The sequence below is a fragment of the Hyla sarda genome, chromosome 6 (assembly GCF_029499605.1).
Source record: "Hyla sarda isolate aHylSar1 chromosome 6, aHylSar1.hap1, whole genome shotgun sequence".
Classification (NCBI taxonomy): Eukaryota; Metazoa; Chordata; class Amphibia; order Anura; family Hylidae; genus Hyla; species Hyla sarda.
This window is the reverse complement of record NC_079194.1, coordinates 25,424,814-25,451,077: the sequence shown is the minus strand read 5'-3', so window position 1 is coordinate 25,451,077 and position 26,264 is coordinate 25,424,814. Positions and strand designations below refer to the sequence as shown.

Below are 26,264 nucleotides of genomic sequence, written 5' to 3'. Positions count from 1 at the left end.
CACAGCCCAAGGACATGCAGGAGAATGACATGAACTGATCACATGCGTTCCTAGATCATGCTGGAGCTTGAATATAAGCAATTAATAAAGCAAATACAGTACAATACACAGTATTACACATATAACCTGTGTCACCGACATGCACAACTCTTAAAGGGGTACTCCGCTGGAGAAAATTTTTTTTTATCAACTGGTGCCAGAAAGTTAAACAGATTTGTAAATTACTTCTATTAAAGAAATCACAATCCTTTCAGTACTTCTCAGCTGCTGTATGCTCCAGAGGAAGTTCTTTTCTTTTTGAATTTCCTTTCTGTCTGACCACAATGCTCTCTGCTGACACCTCTGTCCATCTTAGGAATTGTCCACAGCAGGAGCAAATCCCCATAGAAAAACTATCCTGCTCCGGACAGTTCCTACAATGGACAGAGGTGTCAGCAGAGAGCACTGTGGTCAGACAGAAAGGAAATTCAAAAAGAACTTCCTCTGTAGTATACAGCAGCGGAGAAGTACTGAAAGGATTGGGATTTTTTTAATAGAAGTAATTTACAAATCTGTTTAACTTTCTGGCACCAGTTGCGTGCGGAAAATTATAAATTTTGTGGAGAGTCTCGGCGTCTGACGTCAGCCACGTGATAGGGCTGGTAGAGATAGAAAAGCTGGTAGAGGTAGGTATAGATGGAACAATGATGGAGCCATGTGGCTGGATTAGGGATCAGTATCAGTCTTTGTGGTCATGTAGAATAAAGTCCCAAATATAGATGCAGTAATGATGCGGTAATTCACCTCTAGACGCGTTTCAGGGTACTCAGTGAAATGACCCTTCCTCAGAAGAGATCAGTTCTCTACTGAGTACCCTGAAACGCGTCTAGAAGTGAATTACCGCATCATTACCGGATCTATATTTGGGACTTTATTCTACATGACCATAAAGACTGATACTGATCCCTAATCCAGCCGCATGGCTCCATCATTGTTCCATCTATACCTACCTCTACCGGCTTTTCCATCTCTACCAGCCCTATCACCTGGCTGACGTCAGACGACGAGACTCTCCACGAGGCTGTATCATCCTTTCAGCTCCATCTTTTCTCTCCGCGAAAGTCGGCTTCCCACCCGGTCTATGGCAGGCAGACCAGCCGCAGGAGCGCACGCCAGCGCCTAATACAGCGCACGGAGTCTCGGACATATATGGATCTTGGATAACTCTGACTAGAGATGAGCGAACTTACAGTAAATTCGATTCGTCACGAACTTCTCGGCTCGGCAGTTGATGTCTTATCCTGCATAAATTAGTTCAGCTTTCCGGCGCTCCGGTGGGCTGGAAAAGGTGGATACAGTCCTAGGAGACTCTTTCCTAGGACTGTATCCACCTTTTGCAGCCCACCGGAGCACCGGAAAGCTGAACTAATTTATGCAGGAAAAGTCAGCAACCGCCGAGCCGAGAAGTTCGTGACGAATCGAATTTACTGTAAGTTCGCTCATCTCTAACTCTGACATTCTGAATATCATCAGCTGGTAAATATATATTTCTGACACGGCTGCCTATATATGGAACATTTAATATACTGTATATTCATTCATATGCATCATAATTGGGGACTGTCATAACCTTCGGACTAAGGCTGGGTTCACACCACGTTTTGTTAAATACGGTTCCCGTATACGGCTGGGAGGAGGCGGGGAGGCGGGGCTTAATCGCGGCAACCGTATTTAATGCATGATTATGAGCCGACCGGAGTGAACCGCAGCCGGTCCGAACTTCTCGGCTCGGCAGTTGATGACTTTTCCTGCATAAATTAGTTCAGCTTTCCGGTGCTCCGGTGGGCTGGAAAAGGTGGATACAGTCCTAGGAAAGAGTCTCCTAGGACTGTATCCACCTTTTCCAGCCCACGGGAGCACCTGAAAGCTGAACTAATTTACGCAGGAAAAGTCATCAACTGCCGAGCCGAGAAGTTTGTAACGAATCAAATTTACTGTAAGTTCGCTCATCTCTAGTGATGGTTTTATTTTTTTTTGTTTTTTTTTCTAATTAAAAAAAATAAAATGTTTTCCAGTGGAGTACCCCTTTAAAGGGGGCACGTGGCCAAACTATCCTGGTTTCTTCTAAATGCTGGCAGATTCCTCCAAACAGCTATGGCGTTTGGGGGGGGGGGGGGGGGGGGTCACATTTTGTATAAACCAGAAAATGAGATGTTGTCATAAAAATTCCCTCTAGTGTGAAAATAATCTCAGCATAATAGGATAATATAATGGGAAATTCCAAAGAAAAGGACGTGGGGCAGCTAAAAGCCGCGGGAAGCATTTCTTTTCCAGACGTGGCACAGGCTCAAGTTATTGTCATCCCAAAACCTTACGTCTCCACACACCACATCTGGGAATCTACCCTTTATGTCAGGGTTTCCCGACCAGGGTGCCTCCAGCTGTTGCAAAACTACAACTCCCAGCATGCTCGGACAGTAGCAGAATTTTGACACAATAGGCAGGAAAAAAAAATTTCAAATCAACTGGTGCTGCTAAATTATACAGCTTTGTAAATTACTTCTATTTAAAAATGTTAACCATTCCAGTACTTATCAGCTGCTCTATGCTCCAGAAGAAGTTGTGTAGTTCTTTCCAGTCTGACCACAGTGCTCTCTGCTGACACCTCTGTCCAGTTGTGTAGTTCTTTCCAGTCTGACCACAGTGCTCTCTGCTGACACCTCTGGTTGGAAAACACTACCTTAAAGGGGTATTCCAGGCCAAAACTTTTTTTTATATATTAACTGGCTCCGGAAAGTTAAACAGATTTGTAAATTACTTCTATTAAAAAATCTTAAAGGGGTTATCCAGGAAAAAAACTTTTTATATATATATATATATATATATATATATATATATATATACATATATATATCAACTGGCTCCAGAAAGTTAAACAGATTTGTAAATTACTTCTATTAAAAAATCTTAATCCTTTCAGTACTTATGAGATTCTGAAGTTTAGGTTGTTCTTTTCTGTCTAAGTCCTCTCTGATGACACGTGTCTCGGGAACCGCCCAGTTTAGAAGAGGTTTGCTATGGGAATTTGCTTCTAAACTGGGCGTTTCCCGAGACTGGTGTCATCAGAGATTGCTTAGACAGAAAAGAACAACCTTAACTTCAGAAGCTCATAAGTACTGAAAGGATTAAGATTTTTTAATAGAAGTAATTTACAAATCTGTTTAGCTTTCTGGAACCAGTTGATATATATAAAAAAAAAGTTTTTTTTCCTGGAATACCCCTTTAATCCTTCCAATAGTTATTAGCTTCTGAAGTTGAGTTGCTGTTTTCTGTCTAACTGCTCTCTGATGACTCACGTCCCGAGAGCTGTGCAGCTCCTATGGGGATATTCTCCCATAATGCACAGCTCCCGGGACGTGACATCATCATTGAGCAGTTAGACAGAAAACTTCAGAAGCTAATAACTATTGGAAGGATTAAGATTTTTTAATAGAAGTAATTTACAAATCTGTTTAACTTTCCGGAGCCAGTTGATATATATATATATATATATATATATATATATATATATATATATATATATATATATATATAAAAAAGGTTTTGCCTGGAATACCCCTTTAAGTAGTAGACTAGGTCTTCATTAAAGGGGTACTCTGGATGGAAAAGAATGTTTTAAAATCAACTGGTGCCAGAAAGTTACACAGATTTGTAAATGACTTCGATTTAAAAATCTTAACCCTTCCAGTACTTATCAGCTGCTGTATGCTCCAGAGGAAGTTGTGTAGTTCTTTCCAGTCTGACCACAGTGCTCTCTGCTGCCACCTCTGTCCATGTCAGGAACTGTTCAGAGCAGGAGCAAATCCTCATATAAAAACCTATCCTGCTCTGGACAGTTCCTGACATGGACAGAGGTGTCAGCAGAGAGCACTGTGGTCAGACTGGAAAGAACTACACAACTTCTTCTGGAGCATAGAGCAGCTGATAAGTACTGGAATGGTTAACATTTTTAAATAGAAGTAATTTACAAAGCTGTATAATTTAGCAGCACCAGTTGATTTGAAATTTTTTTTTCCTGCCTATTGTGTCAAAATTCTGCTACTGTCCGAGCATGCTAGGAGTTGTAGTTTTGCAACAGCTGGAGGCACCCTGGTTGGAAAACACTACCTAGGTCTTCATTAAAGGGGTACTCCGGAGGGAAAAAAGTTATAAAATCAACTAGTACCAGATAGTTACAGAGATTTGTAAATTACTCTGAATGGAAAAAAATGTTTTAAAATCAACTGGTGCCAGAAATTTACACAGATTTGTAAATTACTTCTATTTAAAAATCTTAATCCTTCCAGTATTTATCAGCTGCTGTATGCTCCAGAGGAAGTTTTGTACTTCTTTCCAGTCTGACCACAGTGCTCTCTGCTGACACCACTGTCCGTGTCAGGAACTGTCCAGAGCAGGAGCAAATTATTATAGCAAACCTCTCCTGCTCTGGACAGTTCCTGACATGGACAGAGGTGTCAGCAGAGAGCACTGTGGTCAGACTGGAAAGAACTACACAACCTCCTCTGGTGCATACAGCAGCTGATAAGTACTGAAATGGTTAACATTTTTAAATAGAAGTAATTTACAAAACTGTATAATTTTGCAGCACCAGTTGATTTAAAACATTTTTTTTTCCTTCCGGAGTACCCCTTTAATGGCCTGCTCTGAAGCCTATTTTGTCAAAATTCTGCTAGTGATAAAAATTAGCTAGATAAATAGATAGCTCTTCCCTGTAGTTAAGTGGCAGATCGCACCGCTAGAGTCATTTGTACAATGACATAATACCATTGTCACAGAGAATTGTGAAATGATCCGACATTATCCCACGCAGAAATTTAAAGGTGGAATCCAAGAGCGACAAAAGGTGTTAACTTCTTCAGTGCCAGGCATTAGCTGTGACTCTGCCTTGTGTCCTTACATCAGGGCTTCTCAACTCCAATCCTTAAGACCCTGCAAAAGGTCACGATTTGAGGATGTCCCATACAAAGGACACCTGAGGTGATACCTTGTGCACCGAACATCATTTTATCACCTGTGAAATGCTAAAGAAATCTTGAAAACCTGACCTGTTGGGGAAATCTTAAGAACTGGAGCGAAGACACTCATGTATATTGTGGTCCTGTATGACTCCTAGGTTGTACGGAGCTGCAATGCCCCTGTGTGTCTGAGCCCGGACATTGTTTCCACCTCTGAAGAGTGGTACTTTCCTTCAATCTGTCTACTTATCCATCCCTCCTTCTATTCTCCATCTATGTACCCAGCTACCTATCCATCTTCAATCCATTTATCTACACAATTATCTATCCATCCATCTATTTACACAATCATTTATTCAACCATCTACCAATCCATCTACCCAACCATTTACACATCCACCTACTTAACCATCTATCGATCCATTTACCCAACTATCTACCAATTCATTAACCCTATCATCTACCAAACGATTTACACATCCACCAACCCAATCATCTACCCAACCATTTACACATCCACCCACCCAACCATCTACCCAACTATTTACACATCCACCAATCCAACCATCTTCCAATCCATTTACCCAACAATCTATCCAACCATTTACACATCCACCAATCCAACCATCTTCCAATCCATTTACCCAACCATCTACTAATTCATCTACCCAACTATCTACTCAACCATTTACACTTCCACCTACCCAACCACCTAGCCCTAAATCTAAAAAACACACAATGCTCAAGGAGCATGTCCATATCATATGATGAACAAGTATGAAAGTATATTACTAACATAGGGTTTAAGTACAATAAGTACAATATCATATATATAAAAATTAAAGGAAAACTGTAGTGGTATATAACTTATCCCCTATCTGAAGGATAAGGTATAAATTATAGATCGCAGGGGTCTGACTGCTGGGACCCCCCACAATGTCCTGTACGGGGCCCCGGAGATCGCGGGGGGTCCCAGCTGTCCAACTACAGTTTTCCTTTAAAGGAAAGATACAAACTTGCTTTTCTCCATATTGGAGTGGTGTAGCAAGTTACCACACACCTATCTAGACCGAGAATGCGGTGCAGAGGATCGTGGTGTGTGTGTTCATCTTACTACCTATAAATCTAGACAACCATCTATTCATCCATCTACTTATTCATCTACCTAACCATCTACTTATTCATCTACCTAACCATCTACTCATCCATCTACCCAACCATCTACTCATCCATCTACCCAACCATCTACTCATCCATCAACCCAACCATCTACTCATCCATCTACCTAACCATCTACTTATTCATCTACCCAACCATCTACTCATCCATCTACCCAACCATCTACACAACCATCTACTCATCCATCTACTTATTCATCTACCTAACCATCTACTCATCCCTCAACCCAACCATTGCTCATCCATCAACCCAACCATCTACTCCTCCATCAACCCAACCATCTACTCCTCCATCAACCCAACCATCTACTCATCCATCTACTCATCCATCAACCCAACCATCTACTCCTCCATCAACCCAACCATCTACTCATCCATCAACCCAACCATCTACTCATCCATCTACCCAACCATCTACACAACCATCTACTCATCCATCAACCCAACCATCTACTTATTCATCTACCTAACCATTTACTCATCCATATACTTATTCATCTAACCAACCATCTACCCAACCATTTACTCACCCCTCAACCCAACCACTGCTCATCTATCTAGCCAACCATTAATTAATTCATCTACTCATCCATCTTTACATAAAGTTACATTTACAAAAATGTTTTTGTTGTAATTACACATATTTTACTTATCATATACTATACATTACAAGAGAAGATGCCTGGGGGTTGTATAAAAATAATGAAGACATAATACTTATCTACTCTCAGTCCCCGATCACCACTTGAAACCACCTGGAGACACACCATCCCTGGAAGAACTGCCCTGCCCAGCCAATCACTAACTGGGATGAGCCAATACTGTGGCCAGTGACTGGTTGAGCGAGGCAGTTCCTATGGGAACCTGCTGGGGCAGGGGGCTTCTACAGTGGCTCAGACTAGGTGAGTATTGCTTATTTATTATTTTTACATTGCTCCCAAACATTAATAAAAATAGTTTCACCCCCAGACATAGTTTTACCCCCAGACAACCCCTTTAACATGTTTATGATGTATACCACATATTTCCATAGCTTTTTATAATATCCATCTGTTCTATTACCATTATTTTTATCGCCGCTACTTTCTGTAAACATCAAGTGTACGGTCCTAAGAAAAATATGTCTCATCATGACAATGCATTACGCAAAAGCTCTGTTCACACTTGAATGCGGGTTTCCATTTTAAAGGGGTACTCCAGTGGAAAACTTTTTTTTTTTTTTTTAATCAACTGGTGCCAAAAAGTTAAGCAGATTTGTAAATTACTTCTATTTAAAAATCTTAACTCTTCCAGTACTTATCAGCTGCTGCATGCTCCACATGAAGTTCTTTTCTTTAAGAATTTCTTTTCCGTCTGACCACAGTGCTCTCTGCTGACACCTTGTTCCATGTCAGGAACTGTCCAGAGTACAAGCAAATCCCCATAGCGAACCTATCCCGCTCTGGACAGTTCCTGAGATGGACAGAGGTGTCAGCAGAGAGCACTGCGGTCAGACTGAAAAGAAAGGAATACAACTTCCTGTGCAGCATACAACAGCTGATAAGTACTGGAAGGATTAAGATTTTTAAATAGAAGTAATTTACAAATCTTTTTAACTTTGTGGCACCAGTTGATTTAAAAAAAATAATGTTTTCCACCGGAGTACCCCTTTAAACTAAAAGGATAAAAGGTAATAGTTTGATGGTCTAAATCCATGGTCTCAAACTGCGGCCCTACAGATGTTGCAAAACTTCAACTCCCAGCATGCCCGGACAGCCAACGGCTGTCCGGGCATGCTGGGAGTTGAAGTTTTGCAACATCTGGAGGGCCACAGTTTGAGACCACTGGTTTAGACATTAGGTATATTAGGTCATTTTATTGCTTGATTTTTGGGAATACAATCTAGTTATCTTGCCCATATCTAATACTTTCTGGGACTCACCTTTTGACTTTGCTGGCCGAGGGTCCTGAACTCTGAGCCACTCTTCTGGCAACTGCTGATGTGGCTGCAGAGACCCTCGATGTCTTCAGGGGGGACATGGAGCCCTGTGCGCTGTTAGAGGGGATTATTCTACAAAAGATCACAAAATAGTTTCCTATCAAACTGGATTCTTAGAACCAAAAAATAATAATAAAAATCACTGTTTACTACAGAACATGCAAATTTGGTTGGTAAAAGGAGTTTTTCACTAGAATAAACCACTTTTTACTATCTAATGAATTAAAAATATGCAAAATGTTCAAACAATCTAATATCTATGTACACTATCAGACCCCACAGGTCATTCTGGTCATAATGATTTTATGGAATTAATTTAAGAAATATTATTTTATGGAATGTTACAAATAAAACTAAGAAACATTTGAAGTACCCTGTCCCAGAAGATCAGCCTTACTCTCCTGTTCTGGCTGTAAGAAAACTGGCTGCAGCAGGAGCCTCTCCCTTTCTGTCCTGCTTGCAGTAGGATGAAAAGATTAAGCCCCACCCCCTTGTTTAAGCCCTACCTCTTCCAGGTGAGTATTCTGCAGGATTTTAGGAGGTCGCAGGGGCGTAGGAACCGGGGAGGGACCGATCCCCCCCCCCCCAGGAATTCCTACTGGGGGACTGAGAATGAAAGTCTATGGGAGTCATGCGGCCGTCACGCCCCCTCCCATAGACTTGCATTGAGTCAGTGGTGCGTGACGTCACACGCGGGCGGAGTCGTGACGATACTCCGGCCCCGTGGTCATCACGCTGTACACTCAGAGTAGTGCTGGGCGGTATACCGGTTCATACCGAATACCGATTTTTTTTTCCTGCACGAAATGAATTATTCCTATACCGCAATACCGGTTGGGCCCCTCCCCCCCTCGAATTAATGAATTATCAGCCGCAGCCCCGCTATCGCCACATCGGGCAACTAATCATATGTGACCAGCGGGCGCTGTTCTGTTTCTCTCCCCCCCCCCCCCCCCAATTAATTATCAGCCCAGCGCTGCGCTGTCCCCCACATCAGGGGACTAATCATATGTGACCCGAGAGCGCTGATTCCTCACGGTCTCTCCGCTGCTCTTGCTGCTTCCTGGGGATGGAACGTCACACAGCAGTCAGCACTAACAAGAATTTTATGCCCACTTTTTAGTGTACAACAAACCAACTCATCACTGAAATACCTAAACTAAAACATAACTTTTTGTATACTGATTTACTAGTTGTAAGGTCTCTTATAGCCTAAACCAGTGATTCCCCACCGGTGTGCCAGTTGAGGACCTGCCTGGTGTGCCCTGGCAGTCCGATGGGGAAGATGGCGGGGGAGCCACAGGAGTCTTAGTGAGTCCTAGCTCTGAAGTCTCCAGGGGCTTCCGACCTCTATTGAGACTTCCTGTGGCCACTAGAGGCCAGGAACATTACATCTTCTGGGACATGCATGAAGAAGTCATTGTGCACACCCTGTATGTGGAGAAGCGTCCCGCAGCCTCTAGTGGCCGCAGAAAGAAACTGGAGAAGACGCCTATGATTGCTGAGAAACTGAGGTGAGTATGTTTTTATTTTTTCTCCTTGAGCAAAAAGAGAGTCCTTCCTACAGGGAAAAAGCTATCTACAGGGGGGCCATATATACTGGGGGCATATATACAGGGGAAAGCTACCTACAGGGGCAAGCCAACTACAGGGGGGCCATATATACAGGGGGAAAGCTACCTACAGGGGCAAGTTAACTACAAGGGGGCATATATACAGGGGGAAAGCTACCTACAGGGGCAAGCCAACTACAGGGGGCATATATACAGGGGGAAAGCTACCTACAGGGGCAAGTTAACTACAAGGGCGCATATATACAGGGGGAAAGCTACCTACAGGGGCAAGCCAACTACAGGGGGCATATATACAGGAGGAAAGCTACCTACAGGGGCAAGATAACTACAGGGGGGCCATATACATGGGGGTGGGGGGGGGCTACCTACAAGGAGGCTTCTACCTACATGGGGGTGAACTACCAACAGGAGGTTTTACATATAGGGGCAAACTACTTAGAGGGGATCATACATCCAGAGAAAACTACCTACAGGTCAGACCTGCCTACAGGGGGCAAACTGCATACACAGGGCCTAAACTGAGACTGGAGACAGTCTTCTAACTGGACCGACCTATGGCCGAATGAAGAACATCCTTGGTCAAGCAAAGGTAATATAAAGCAAATAACCTGAAAGGCTGTGACGTAGATCTTGTGTGCGGCTTCATTTCTTCTAGCCTGCAATCAAACATATATATTCTTTCATTAGTTCATAATGTACACCTGGGGCACATATAGACGTGGGAGCGAATACATTTTCGAGAGGTTGCTCTGCTTATAATAAAACAGGCAAAAACACTGAAAAAACAAGGTAGCATAAAAAAATACGAGACGATATTTCAGAAGATGTTGCAATGTGTAACCTAAAAATGTGGTCATTATAACCTTCCTACAAATTTCCTTCAGAACTCAGATTCCTCATGATGAAAGTTCAATACATTATGGTGACATGCTGTCAAAACTATCGAAAGACTGCAAGACACATCACGACCACTGGGTGGCCACATATAGCATAAACAACTCCCAACAGAGTATTACAAAATCATGTATCGTCTTGTTTGTTTTCAAATCCGATTATATCACTCTATTCCTCTTAGGCCATGTTCACACGTCGGAATATCCGTTCCGGATTCTGCATTGGAATCCCACACAGAAATTCCGCTGCAGCAGAGTCCCAGGATTCTGCTGCTCTGAGCACTCGGTGGTATTTCCGTGCCAGATTCTTCCAGGACAGAAATTCCATTTTTTCCGTGTCTGCACAAAGAATGAACATGTTTATTCTTTGTGCGGAGTCGATACGGAATGCATAGCCGTCTATAATTGCCGCGCGGACATTACATGGTGCAGTACACGCAGCGGAATCCCATTGGCTGTTCCAGAATTTTCATGCAGAGATTCAAAGCGGAATTCCGCTCAGAAATTCTGTCGTGTGTGTGATAGCCTGGGGGATGTAAGGTATATGGGGTGTAGCTGTGCGGTAATTAAAGGGTGTCTGATTAACCCTTTCTATTCGTGACGCCAGGGTGAGGGCTCCTATGCAATGCTTGTCCTACCGCCACCCTTCTCAAGAGCGATAGGGAGGTATGGAATAATGGAATGTCCACAACCGGAGAGTTTGCTGAAAACAGTTGGAACATTTACTGAAGATTTTATGCAAGCTTCATAACAGGAACAGTCTCTATACAGGCAAAGTCTCTCAGAGATTGACAGTGGTTTGGACCTCGTGAGTCTATTGAGCTTAGGAAGGCAATTGTTGCAGTGATCCACTGGATTTAGGGGTTTAGATTTGGTCCAGTAGTCACTCTAGCTTTAGCAGGGGTTGAGATTTTAACTCACGGTTTACGTTAGGCTGAGGCCGGCAGGTTTCTGGCCTAGATTGTCTTTGAAAGTTGCGCAGATCCGTCCTGCTAGCCCGGCATCCACGAGAGCAGCAACCCAAGAGAGCGATAATTGGCTACAGCTCCCTTATATCAACACAGTCACATGACCGAAGGTCCTGCGATGCTACCAAGGTAAGTACTAATATGCATTATATTAAATATATACATTACTAAATATGTACATAAACATTATAAAATTAGAGAAAGAGGAGGCGACTAGGGGCTGTCCCACCTGGGGGAGCCTACCTGAACGTAGTAACTCTGACTTTGGGGACCACCATACAAGGTCCGATATGCAATACGGTACCGGGACACCACATGTGAAAGTACCTTGAAGGGGTACTCCGCCCCTAGACATCTTATCTCCCATCCAAAGGGACCCACGCGGTCTCCACTGTGGCACCCTTGTTATCATGTGCACGGTGTGAACTTCGCTCCGTGCCGGATGGCATGGGCGATGGGGCATCAGAGGCTCGTGACGTCACGACCACGCCCCCTCGTGACATCGCGCCCCCCTCTCAATGCAAGTCAAAAGGAGGGGGCGTGGCCAATACACTTGCATTGAAGGGACATGGCGTGACATCACAGGGGCCTGGCCATGAGGTCACGGGGGTGTGGCCGTGAGGTCACGAGCCTCCAGTGCCACAGCCGGCATTCTAAACGAATGTCAGGTGCTGCAGGGAGGTCGTACGGGTCCCAGCGGCGGGATCCCCACGATCAGACATCTTATCCCCTATCCTTTGCATAAGGGATAAGATGTCCAGGGGCGGAGTACCCCTTTAAGGAAGGACACAAGTAGAGACTTGGCATTCATAAAGCCTTATATAAAATAAAAAAAATTAAAAGAAAATTACTAAATAGTGTCTATGATTTTTTTTAGGTCAGTGGTGTTCACACTGTGGCCCTCCAGCTGTTGCTAAACTACAGTAGTTTTGTAGTTTTGCAACAGCTGGAGGGCCTCAATTTGGAGACCACCGATTCAGACGCTTGGTACGCTTACCTTAGGGCTCCTGTGGTTGCCGACCTTGGCTGTCTTCTGCTCTTTAAGGCACGTAATTTGTCTCCCTGCGTCAAACCGTTTTTCTGTCCCAATTCATCGTCGGAGTCGATCTGCAAGGTAAAAACACCAATCTACTGAAATCATATGGGACAATACAACCGTCAAATGAACGGTACAGCACAGAAAAAAAGAGCACGCAACAACAACAACAACAAAAACGGAAGGATTGCGAGTTTAATTAAAGTGAGGCAGCGATGTAAAGCAAAGGGGACTGGATACGGAACAGAATGCAAAGATGCCAGGACCACCATTCTACCACAATACATGGCGCATCGACCAGCATATAATTAAATGATTGGTCTATGTATCATGCCCGAAACGCGTTGCCAATAAAGGATATCGTACTATAATACCATTGTGGGGAATCCTCTTATCGGGTGAAGGTATATAGTGGTCGTTACTGCGGCAAGCATCCGATTGTGGAACTACAAGCCCCAGCAGATTTCAGCCCAAAACCCGAGTGTGACGCATTTCATAACAGGTCCTAAGACTGTGTATTACGTCCTGGGAATTGTGATAGTTCTTGTTACTTTGGTTGCCGTTAGAAACCAGCAAAACAAAAAACGCACGCCATTCTGAGCTGCGTCACTGTGGCTTCTACCACAGAATCGGGGGTTGCCCAACCTCCTCCCGTTCTCTTATATGTTGTCGCTCATTGCCCCTATATACAGGCATAGGTGTTATGTAACGCGTATTTTTCACAAGACAAACAAACACGTGTACACGTCAAAGCGTTGCCAAGACTTGTGTGTAGCAATCTCCCAACAAAGCAGCAGGAAAGGGAACACAATAAAGCAGTGTTTTTCCAAACAGCGTGCCTCCAGCTGTTGCAAAACTACAACTCCCAGCATGCCCGGACAGCCTTCGGCAAAAAAATAATTCAGAAAGAAAATAAGTTCCTTTGTAGTATAAAGCTGCTAATAAGTATTGAAAGGATTATGATTTTTAATTAGAAGTAATTTACAAATCTGCTTAACCTTCTGGCACCAGTTCATTTAAAAAAATTAATAAAAAATAAATAAATAAAAAAAGTTTTCCACCGGAGTACCCCTTTAAGAATCCACTGCATGCTTTGATTTCATGTGAAATGCTTGGGACAGTGTTTCCCAACCAGTTTGCATCCAGCTGTTGCAAAACTACAACTCCCAGCATACCCGGACAGCCAATGGCTGTCCGGGCATGCTGGAAGTTGTAGTTTTGCAACAGCTGGAGGCACGCTGGAGGCACTGCAAAAAAAAAAAAAAATAAACAATCAAGCAAGGTTGACACTTCCCTTTTGGCCGCCATTATTATTTGTTTATTTATTTTTTGAAAAGTCGCATTATGCTGCCCAAAAAAATGGGTTTTGTGCAAAACTGTGCACATTTTTTAAGAAGCACAATTTTCAGGCCAAGGGGGCAGGAAGGGGAAGGGGAGGGGGGTGCCTGCATGGAGGGGGTGTGCTGGGGCGAACCCTCCTTACTTGCAATTTTAGGCCTGACTTGTGCCATTAAGTGTCACAGGAATCTAAGCCGGCTCGGAGCTGTTTTTGATTTTTGCACCGTGTGCACGGATAGCAACAGACGGGCTGTTACTATTACTGTTAGTATTACTGTTACTGAGACGTGTGCCTATTAGTAAATCTGGCGCAGAGAAAATGGGCGGAGCTTTATAAAAGGTGCCGCACTTCGTAAATCTCCACCTGTGTTTTTTAAGGCTTATTTTGAGTCTAAAAAAAACCAGGCCACAAAAATGTTTGAAACGTGCATTTTTTGCATTCCCCCACAGTAGGTATAGGCGGTAGCAGAGTTCCCCCACAGTAGGCATAGGCGGCAACAGAGTTCCTCAGCAGTAGGTAAAGGCAGTAGAGTTCCCCACAGTAGGCATAGGAGGCAGCAGAGTTCCCCCACAGAAGGTACAGGCAGCAGAGTTCCCCACAGTAGGTATAGGCAGCAGAGTTCCCCTACAGTAGGTACAGGCAGCAGAGTTCCCCAAAGTAGGTATAGGTGGCAGCAGAGTTCCCCCACAGTAGGTACCGGGAGCAGAGTTCCCCGCAGTAGGTATAGGCGGCAGCAGAGTTCCCCCACAGTAGGTACAGGCAGCAGAGTTCCCCACAGTAGGCATAGGAGGCAGCAGAGTTCCCCCACAGTAGGTATAGGCAGCAGCAGAGTTCCCCCACAGTAGATACAGGCAGCAGAGTTCCCCACAGTAGGTATAGGTGGCAGCAGAGTTCCCCCACAGTAGGAACAGGCAGCAGAGTTCCCCACAGTAGGCATAGGAGGCAGCAGAGTTCCCCCCACAGTAGGTATAGGCAGCAGCAGAGTTCTCCCACTGTAGGTACAGGCAGCAGAGTTCCCCACAGTAGGCATAGGAGGCAGCAGAGTTCCCCCACAGTAGGTATAGGCGGCAGCAGAGTTCCCCCACAGTAGGTATAGGCATCAGCTTTTTTTTGTTTGGGCAGGTTTTTTTTTGTGCAAAACTAGAACTCCCATCATGCCTGGACAGCCTTAGACTCAGACTGAGCTAGAAGCCGCTTGGTTAAGCAAGAAGAAAGCTGGAAACATCACAACGAAAGATCAGAGAGAGGGATGTAAATGTGCAAGAAGAACGTCAAAAGATCAGTCAGCGCCAGGAATGTCTGTCATTAGCTGGGATAATGGCTCCATTATCGGAAGGAAACGGCTTCTTGTTAGGACAAAATGCGAGTGATTAGTAAGAGAGGAGCCGCGATTTTTACATCGAGGGCTCCGAGCCCCCGCACTGCACTTATTATACAAGTGCGCAGACTGCAAGACACAGAGATAACACCATCATATGTATCTCCCGGGAACACGTGTAGTATGAAGCTTTATAGGATATACGTGGGCAGCGTGTGTATAACACAAGACACACATACTGCATACTGTATATATAAGTTAGAATGGGCGAGGATCTATAGTTACTGTCATGGCCAAAAATGTTGGCACCCCTGAAATATTTCAAGAAAATGAAGTATTTTTTACAGAAAAGGATTGCAGTAACACAGGTTTTGCTATACACATGTTTATTCCCTTTGTGTGTATTGAAACTAAACCAAAAAAGGGAGGAAAAAAAGCAAATTGGACATAATGTCACCAAACTCCAAAAATGGGCTGGGAAAAATTATTGGCACCCTTTCAAAATTGTGGAAAAATAAGATTGTTTCAAGCATGTGATGCTCGTTTATACTCACCTGGGGCAAGTAACAGGTGTGGGCAATATAAAAATCACATCTGAAAGCAGATAAAAAGGAGAGAAGTTCACTTAGTCTTTGCATTGCGTGTCTGTGTGTGTCACACTAAGCATGGACAACAGAAAGAGAAGAAGAGAACTGTCTGAGGACTTGAGAACCAAAATTGTGGAAAAATATCAACAATCTCAAGGTTACAAGTCCATCTCCAGAGATCTAGATTTGCTTTTGTCCACAGTGCGCAACATTATCAAGAAGTTTTCAACCCATGGCACTGTAGCTAATCTCCCTGGGCGTGGACGGAGGAGAAAAATTGATGAAAGGTGTAAATGCAGGATAGTCCGGATGGTGGATAAGCAGCCCCAAACAAGTTCCAAAGATATTCAAGCTGTCCTGCAGACTCAGGGAGCATCAGTGTCAGTGCAAACTATGCGTCAACATTTAAATGAAATGAAACGCTATGGCAGGAGACCCAGGAGGACCCCAATATGGAGGAGACCCAGGAGGACCCCACTATGGAGGAGACCCAGGAGGACCCCACTATGTCAGGAGACCCAGAAGGACCCCACTATGGGAGGAGACCCAGGAGGACCCCACTATGGGAGGAGACCCAGAAGGACCCCACTATGGAGGAGACCCAGGAGGAGCCCACTATGGGAGGAGACCCAGGAGGACCCCACTATGGGAGGAGACCCAAAACGACCCCACTATGGAGGAGACCCAGGAGGACCCCACTATGGAGGAGACCCAGGAGGACCCCACTGCTGACAGAGACATAAAAAAGCAAGACTACATTTTGCCAAAATGAACTTGAGTAAGCCAAAATCCTTCTGGGAAAACGTCTTGTGGACAGATGAGACCAAGATAGAGCTTTTTGGTAAAGCACATCATTCTACTGTTTACCGAAAACGGAATGAGGCCTACAAAGAAAAGAACACAGTACCTACAGTGAAATATGGTGGAGGGTCAATGATGTTTTGGGGGTGTTTTGCTGCCTCTGGCACTGGGTGCCTTGAATGTGTACAAGACATCATGAAATCTGAGGATTACCAACGGATTTTGGGTCGCACTGTACAGCCCAGTGTCAGAAAGCTGGGTTTGCGTCCAAGATCTTGAGTCTTGCAGCAGGACAATGACCCCAAACATACATCAAAAAGCCCCCAGAAATGGATGACAACAAAGTGCTGGAGAGTTCTGAAGTGGCAGCAATGAGTCCGCAGGGGTGTGGAAATTTTATAAAAAACTACTTGTCCACGGGACTAAAATGGAGCAAAATCTACTTGTCCCTCATGACGATCCACTTGTCCGGGCCAATTTTCGCTTTTACGCTCTGATTTTTTCCTCTTCGCCCTATAATAGCCATAACTACCTACTATAATGATACCTTTTAATTTTTCAATAACGCATTCTCTGAACCAAAAATATATATATATATTAAGGGAAGTGAAATTGAAATAGTAAAAGATAATTTTGCAGATTTAGTGGTTTTTCTTTTCTGCGTCATTTACCTTGTGGTTGAGGTAACATGTTAGTTTTTTACTTTAGGCGCCTGGTTACAGCGATACCAGATTTGTATAGTTTACGTCATGTTTTACTAATTCTGAACTTTTTCTAATTTTTTTAATTGCCATTTTTTAACCCCTGTAGCTTTATATTTTTTTTCACATACCAGGCTGTATGAGTATTTTTTGCGCCATAATCTGTTTTTTGTATCGGTACCATTTTGGCATTGATCTGACTTTTTAATCGCTTTTTAACTTTTTTTTCTGGGATATTATAAAAATTGCAAATCTGTGGTTTGGTATTTTAATTACATTTACCGTACGGGATACATAATGTTATATTTTAATAGGTTGCACAATTACACACGAAGCGATACCAAATATGTTTATTTTTATTATGTTTGCATGTTTTTATATAGGAAAAGGGGGTGATTTGAACTTTTAACATGGAAGGGGTTAATGCAGCGGTCTTCAAACTGTGGCCCTCCAGATGTTGCAAAACTACAACTCCCAGCATGCCCGGACAGCCAACGGCTGTCCTGGCATGCTGGGAATTGTAGTTTTGTAACATCTGGAGGGGCACCGTTTGAAGACCACTAGGTGTCTTTCAAACTTTTATTAAAACTTTTTTTTTTCTTTTACACTTTATTAGACTTATGAGGAATCATTAGATTCCTCAGACAGATGAATAGAGTTCTATTGAACTCCATTGATCTGTGTGCTCAGTGATCCATTGATAGAGCCTGGTCCAGCCAGGATCTATCAATGACAGAGCGGGACAGGAGGAAGCAGAGGTAAGTCCTCCGGCTACCTCCATAGTGGATCGCCCCCCTGCGATCACGCTGCAGGGGGGCGATCCACCCCACTAGCCCACCAGGGAGCATTCACATGTCCCTTTAGACCAGTGGTTCTCAACCTTTTCGGCGACCATACCCCCAAGGCCTGAAAGTATGTCCACGGGTACCCCCTCACGCGGAACTTGCGAGCGAGGGGTACCCGCAGACAAAAGGCGTGTTCTTACCTGTATACTAATGCATCCCATCTCCATCTTAATCCCCTTGTGCTATTATTCCCCCTCCGTCTTACTCCCCCTGTCCCACAATTCCCACCTCCCTCTGATTCCCTTTTACCATTATTCCCCCTCCATCTTTATCCCCTTGTGCCATTATTATCCAATATGGAACAAGGGGATTAAGATGGAGGAGGGGGAATAATGATACAGGGGGATTAATATGGAGGGGGGGGGTTGATAATTCCCCCCTCCCTCTGATCCCCTTTTGCCATATCGGATAATAATAGCACAAGGGGATTAAGATGGAGGGGGGGGGGATAATCAACCCCCCCCTCCTCCATATTAATCCCCTTGTGTCATTATTCCCCCCTCCCTCTGATCCCCTTTTGTCATTTTCCCCCCTCCATATTAATCCCCTTGTGCCATTATTATCGGATATGGCAAAAGGGGGATCAGAGGAAGGGGGAATGGTGCAAGGGGATTAAGATGGAAGGGGAGAGGGGAGTAATAAAGCACAAGACATAAAATTTCAATGCCTTGTGCTTTATTACTCCCCCCCTCCGCCATTATCCCTCTCCCCCTCCATCTTAATGCCTTGTGCTCCGTCCCATACAGTCCCCCCCCCCCTCTGTGCCATACAGTTGTTTACCTGGCGTCCTGTGGTCCCGTTGCCTGCTGCTTCACGGGATGTTCCACAGGGCCGCACTGACGTGTGACGTCCCCCTGCGCTGTGCGGCAACTCCGCGCAACGTCAGGGGTGGCCACACGTCTCCCTGGCAACCACGCAGCTCACTTACAGTAGCCCTGGCCGCATCTCTGGCCGCGCTACTGTACAGTGAGCTGCCGCGGCGATGCGCTGACAAATACTGGCCAATGCATGGCCGGTATTTGTCAGCGTTTTCGCGTACCCCAGGTTGAGAACCCAGGCTTTAGACGCCGCTGTCAGCTTTGACAGATCGCCGTATGCTGGCTATTAGCGGCGGCCCCCGGCTACTGAGAACAGCCGGGGGCTGCAGAGTATGGAGCGGGCAGGAGTCCGGAGCCCGCTCCATACATACTGCAGAGCGCCGCAAGCATCTCCCCGCACAGACGCGCCTCCTCCCCTCAGCTGAAGCAAGAGGACGCAGGTCTGCACGGGGAGAAGTAAGCCACGCCCCCTCATCTCCCCCCGCATGTCTGCAGAGCAGGGGAGAGAGAGACATACACAGCTTCTCATCTCCCCTGCTCTGCTTCCGGGGACACAGGCTGCAGAGTATGGAGCGGGCAGGAGTCGGGAGCCCGCTCCATACAGACTGCAGATCGCCGCCGCACTTGTCAGGTCCGGTCCTGCTTGCCCGAAGCCGGGCTAAGGGCCGGACAAATTCACCTGCCCGGCGCCCAAAACTGCTGGTCCGGGGCGTCGGGCGATAGAAATTCCACATCCCTGGCTCAGTCCAGATCTAAATCCCATTGAACACCTGTGGAGAGATCTTAAAATTGCTGTTGGGAAAAGGCGCCTTCCAATAAGAAAGACCTGGAGCAGTTTGTAAAGTAAGAGTGGGCCAACATCCCGGCTGAGAGGTGTAAGAAGCTTATTGATGGTTATAGGAAGCCACTGATTTCAGTTATTTTTTCCAAAGGGTGTGCAACCAAATATTAGGTTTAGGGTGCCAATAATTTTGTCCAGCCCATTTTTGGAGTTTGGTGACATTATGTCCAATTTGTTTTTTTTCCTCCCTTTATTGGTTTAGTTTCAATACAGACAAAGGGAATAAACATGTGTATAGCAAAACATGTGTTACTGCAATCCTTTTCTGTGAGAAATACTTCATTTCAGGGATGCCAACATTTTCGGCCATGACTGTATGTTCATAGGTATATATAGAGGGAGATTTATCAAAACCTGTATGAAGGAAGAGTGGTTTTCCACAAGACTCTTTAAAAATGAAAGAAGTGATCTGGTTGGTTGTTATGGGCAACTGCACCACTCAACACGGGTTTTGATAAATTTCCCCTAATGTGTATAAATGGAGGACAATACAGTGGTCCCTCATGTTACAATATGATTTGATTCCAGGACGACCATTGTATGTTGGGACCATAACTCTATGGTTACTCCTGGTAATTGGTTTTGAAGCCCAAAAATGTAATCTAAAAACAGAAAAAGTGAGGATAAAAGAAAAATAAGTAGATAACTAATACAGATAAAGCAAATCCTTATATATAAAAGTAATAAAGATCTGCTGGGAGCTGTAATCACTGTCTATGTAGAGGACGGGAGCTTCTTCAGGGTCCTGTACAGTACACAGTGTCCTAAAAAAGTAACATGGAGCCGCCCTCACCTGGTGTCCAAAGGAGCAGCTAACCCTGGTACAGGTAAAGAGTACAGAACATGTAATACCTCCCTGTACTGTAGGGGGCGCTACCAGACACCAGTCAGTGCATACACTTCAGTAATACAGATAAAGAGTAGTACAGAACATGTAATACCTCTCTGTACTGTAGGGGGCGCTACCAGACTCCAGTCAGTGCATACACTTCAGTAATGCAGGTAAAGAGTACAGAACATGTAATACCTCCTTGTACTGTAGGGGGCGCTACCAGACACCAGTCAGTGCATGCACTTCAGTAATACAGGTAAAGAGTACAGAACATGTAATACCTCTCTGTACTGTAGAGGGCACTACCAGACACCAGTCAGTGCATGCACTTCAGTAATACAGATAAAGAGTAGTACAGAACATGTAATACCTCTCTGTACTGTAGGGGGCGCTACCAGACTCCAGTCAGTGCATACACTTCAGTAATGCAGGTAAAGAGTACAGAACATGTAATACCTCCTTGTACTGTAGGGGGCGCTACCAGACACCAGTCAGTGCATGCACTTCAGTAATACAGGTAACGAGTACAGAACATGTAATACCTCCCTGTACTGTAGGGGGCGCTACCAGACACCAGTCAGTGCATGCACTTCAGTAATACAGGTAGAGTACAGAACATGTAATACCTCCCTGTACTGTAGTGGGCACTACCAGACACCAGTCAGTGCATACACTTCAGTAATACAGGTAAAGAGTACAGAACATGTAATACCTCCCTGTACTGTAGGGGACGCTACCAGACACCAGTCAGTGCATACACTTCAGTAATACAGGTAAAGAATAGTACAGAACATGTAATACCTCCCTGTACTGTAGGGGACGCTACCAGACACCAGTCAGTGCATACACTTCAGTAATACAGGTAAAGAGTACAGAACATGTAATACCTCCCTGTACTGTAGGGGGCGCTACCAGACACCAGTCAGTGCATACACTTCAGTAATACAGGTAAAGAGTACAGAACATGTAATACCTCCCTGTACTGTAGGGGGCACTACCAGACACCAGTCAGAGCATGCACTTCAGTAATACGGGGGTTTTACCAGTGAATGCCCATTCTGATTGGTCAGATCTTCTGGCCATTGACACGTTTCACAGATCAGGACTGTCTGTAGCATTGTACGTTGTGTATATATTGTAACCTGAGCCCATTGGAAGTTAAGGGATCAATAAAGTGGGAAAAGGTCCCCGACAAAAAAAGGCCGGAAATAAAAATAATAAACTGCTGATCAACCAAGCCGACATGGCAGAAAAAAATCATATTCATGAATCAATGTACTACTATATTTTTGTTATGCTGAGTTTGAATAGGTTTGGGTAGTGCCAGAGAATTTAACTGCGCAATCATTTCCGCAATTACTTCTTTGTAATCTTAAAGGGGTACTCCACTGGAAAGAAAAAAAAAAATTTAAATCAACTGGTGCCAGAAAGTTAAACAGATTTGTAAATTACTTCTATGAAAAAAGTGTAATCCTTCCAGTACTTATCAGCTGCTGTATGTTACATAGGAAGTTATTTTCTTCTTAAATTTCCTTTCTGTCCGACCACAGTGCTCTCTGCTGACACCTCTGTACATGTCAGGAACTGTCCAGAGCAAGAGAGCACTGTGGTCAGACAGAAAGGGAATTCAAAAAGAAAAGAACTTTCTCTGTAATATACAGCAGCTGATAAGTACTGGAAGGATTAAGATTTTTTTTAATAGAAGTAATTTACAAAACTGTTTAACTTTCTGGCACCTATTGATTTAACCCCTTAAGGACGGAGCCCATTTTCACCTCTAGGACGAAGCCCTTTTTTGCAAATCTGACCACTGTCACTTTAAACATTAATAACTCTGGAATGCTTTTAGTTATCATTCTGATTCTGAGATTGTTTTTTCGTGACATATTCTACTTTAACATAGTGGTAAATTTTTGTGGTAACTTGCATCCTTTCTTGGTGAAAAATCCCAAAATTTTATGAAAAAATGAAAAATTTTGCATTTTTCTAACTTTGAAGCTCTCTGCTTGTAAGGAAAATGGATATTACCAAAAATTTTTTGGGGGATTCACATATACAATATGTCTACTTTATGTTTGCATCATAAAATTGACGAGTTTTTACTTTTGGAAGACACCAGAGGGCTTCAAAGTTCAGCAGCAATTTTCCAATTTTTCACAAAATTTTCAAACTCTCAATTTTTCAGGGACCAGTTCAGGTTTGAAGTGGATTTGAAGGGTCTTCATATTAGAAATACCCCATAAATGACCCCATTATAAAAACTGCACCCCCCAAAGTATTCAAAATGACTTTCAGTAAATGTTTTAACCCTTTAGGTGTTTCACAGGAAAAGCAGCAAAGTGAAGGAGAAAATTCACAATCTTCATTTTTTACACTCACATGTTCTTGTAGACCCAATTTTTGAATTTTTACAAGGGGTAAAAGGAGAAAATGTATACTTATATTTGTAGCCCAATTTCTCTCGAGTAAGCACATACCTCATATGTCTATGTAAAGTGTTCGGCGGGCGCAGTAGAGGGCTCAGAAGCGAAGGAGCGAAAAGGGGATTTTAGAGAGTACGTTTTTCTGAAATGGTTTTTGGGGGGCATGTCACATTTAGGAAGCCCCTATGGTACCAGAACAGCAAAAAAAATACACATGGCATACCATTTTGGAAACTAGACCCCTTGAGGAACATAACAAGGAATAAAGTGAGCCTTAATACCCCACAGGTGTTTCACGACTTTTGCATATGTAAAAAAAAATAATAATAAATTTCACTAAAATGTTGGTTTTCCCCCAAATTTCACATTTTTTAAATGGTTAATACCAGAAAAGACCCCCCAAAATTTGTAACCCCATCTCTTCTGAGTATGGCGGTACCCCATAAGTGGACTTGAAGTGCACTGCGGACGAACTACAATGCTCAGAAGAGAAGGAGTCATATTTGGCTTTTTGAGAGCAAATTTTGCTCGGGGGGCATGTCGCATTTAGGAAGCCCCTATGGTGCCAGAACAGCAAAAAAAAAACACATGACATACCATTTTGGAAACTAGACCCCTTGAGGAACGTAACAAGGGATAAAGTGAGCCTTAATACCCCACAGGTGTTTCACGACTTTTGCATATGTAAAAAAGAAAAAAAAATTCACTAAAATGTGGGTTTCCCCCCAAATTTCACATTTTTGCAAGGGTTAATAGCAGAAAAGACCCCCCAAAATTTGTAACCCCATCTCTTCTGAGTATGGAGGTACCCCATAAGTGGACCTGAAGTGCACTACGGGCGAACTACAATGCTCAGAAGGGAAGGCGTCATATTTGGCTTTTTGAGAGCAAATTTTGCTCGGGGGGCATGTCGCATTTAGGAAGCCCCTATGGTGCCAGAACAGCAAAGTAACCCCCACATGGCATACCATTTTGGAAACTAGACCCCTCACAGAATGTAATGAGGGGTACAGTGAGCATTTACCCCCCACTGGTGTCTGACAGATCTTTGGAACAGTTGGCTGTGCAAAATTTTTCATTTTCACGAACCACTGTTCCAAAGATCCGTCAGACACCTGTGGGGTGTAAATTCTCACTGCACCCCTTATTACAATCCGTGAGGGGTGTAGTTTTCAAAATGGGGTCACATGTGGGTGTGTTTTTTTTTTTTGCGTTTGTCAGAACCGCTGTAACAATCAGCCACCTCTGTGCAAATCACCTCAAATGTACATGGCGCACTCTCCCTTCTGGGCCTTGTTGTGCACCCCCAGAGCACTTTGCGCCCACATATGGGGTATCTCCGTACTCGGGAGAAATTGTGTTACAAATTTTGGGGGGCGTTTTTCCCTTTTACCTCTTGTGAAAATGAAAAGTATAGGGCAACACCAGCATGTTAGTGTAAAATTTTGGTAGACCCCAACTGTTCCTTTTCATAAGGGGTAAAAGGAGAAAAAGCCCCCCAAAATTTGTTAGGCAATTTCTTCCGAGTACGGCGATACCCCATATGTGACCCTATTCTGTTGCCTTGAAATACGACAGGGCTCCAAAGTGAGAGCGCCATGCGCATTTGAGGCCTGAATTAGGGACTTGCATAGGGGTGGACATAGGGGTATTCTACGCCAGTGATTCCCAAACAGGGTGCCTCCAGCTGTTGCTAAACTCCCAGGATGCTTGGACAGTCAATTGCTGTCCAGAAATGCTGGGAGTTTTTGTTTTGCAACAGCTGGAGGCTCCATCTTAGAAACACTGCCATACAATACGTTTTTCATTTTTATTGGAGAAGGGGGGTGGGGGGTGGGGGGGGCAGTGTACGTGTGTATATGTAGTGTTTTACTCTTTATTTTGTGTTAGTGTAGCGTAGTGTTTTTAGGTTACATTCACACTGACGGCGGATTACACTGAGTCTCCCGCTAGGAGTTTGAGCTGCGGCGGAAAATTTGCCGCAGCTCAAATTTGCAGCGGGGAACTCTCTGTAATCTGCCGCCAGTGTGAATGTAGCATGTACATTCACACGGGAGGGGGGTCAAAACTACAACTCCCAGCATGCACTGACAGACCATGCATGCTGGGAGTTGTAGTTTTGCAACAGCTGGAGGCACACTGGCTGGAAAACCTTGAGTTAGGTTCTATGACCTAACTCAGTTTTCCAACCCAACCAGTGTGCCTCCAGCTGTTGCAAAACTGCAACTCCCAGCATGTACTGATTGCGGAAGGGCATGCTGGGAGATGTAGTTATGCAATGGCTGGAGGCACGCAAGTACAACTCCCAGCATGCCAAGACAGCCTTATGCTGTTCCTGAATGCTGGGAGTTGTAGTTTTGCAAGATTTAGAGGGGTTCAAGTTGTAAATCACTGTCCAGTGGTCTCAAAACTGTGGCCCTCCAGATGTTGCAAAACTACAACTCTCAGCATGCCCAGACAGCAAACTGCTGTCTGTGCATGCTGAGAGTTGTAGTTTTGCAACATCTGGACTGCTACAGTTTGAGACCACTTAGTGATCTACAACCTGAACCCCTCTAAATATTGCAAAACTACAAGTCCCAGCATGCCCACACAGCAAACAGCTGTCTGGGCATGCTGGGAGTTGTAGTTTTGCAACATCTGGAGGGCCACGGTTTAGAGACCACTGTAAACTGTGGCCCTCCGGATGTTGCTAGGCAACAACTCACCTAGCAGGACCCGGAAGCCGCCGCCGCCGCACGTGGGGATCCCCGCATCGCGATCCGGGATCCAGGTAGGGACCTTCAGCGCCGACCCTCCCTGGACGGTTCCCCCGTTTTGCCCGGACACCGATAGGTGGGCAAAGCGGGGGAACCGAACTTTAACCCCCCCTCCCCCGGTCTGCTATCGGTCGGTCGCTCGGCCGACCAATAGCAGGGATAGGAGGGGTGGCAACCCTGCCACCAAACTCCTATCCCTTTAGGGGGATCGAGGGTGTCTCGGACACCTACGATCCCTCTTATTTTCCGGGACACCGGGTCACCAGTGACCCATATGACCCGGAATCGCGCAGATCGCATGTCTGAATTGACCTGCGATTTGCGCGCATCGCGGTCATGGGGGGGTCTCAGGACCCCCCTCGGCGATGTGCCGGGATGC

At 44.5% G+C, this 26,264-nt stretch overlaps 1 protein-coding gene across 2 annotated transcripts in view; it reads right to left on the bottom strand.

The window, feature by feature from the left end:
• CDC14A (cell division cycle 14A) overlaps positions 1-26,264 on the bottom strand; it is a 160,249-nt gene that overhangs the window by 8,437 nt on the left and 125,548 nt on the right. For both annotated transcript variants that reach the window (XM_056523372.1, XM_056523371.1), the window contains exons 12-14: positions 12,583-12,692; positions 10,333-10,380; positions 8,094-8,222 (exon numbers count right to left, since the gene is read on the bottom strand). In XM_056523372.1, the coding sequence (XP_056379347.1) occupies positions 8,094-8,222; positions 10,333-10,380; positions 12,583-12,692 (287 nt within the window). The remainder of the gene's footprint in view (positions 1-8,093; positions 8,223-10,332; positions 10,381-12,582; positions 12,693-26,264) is intronic.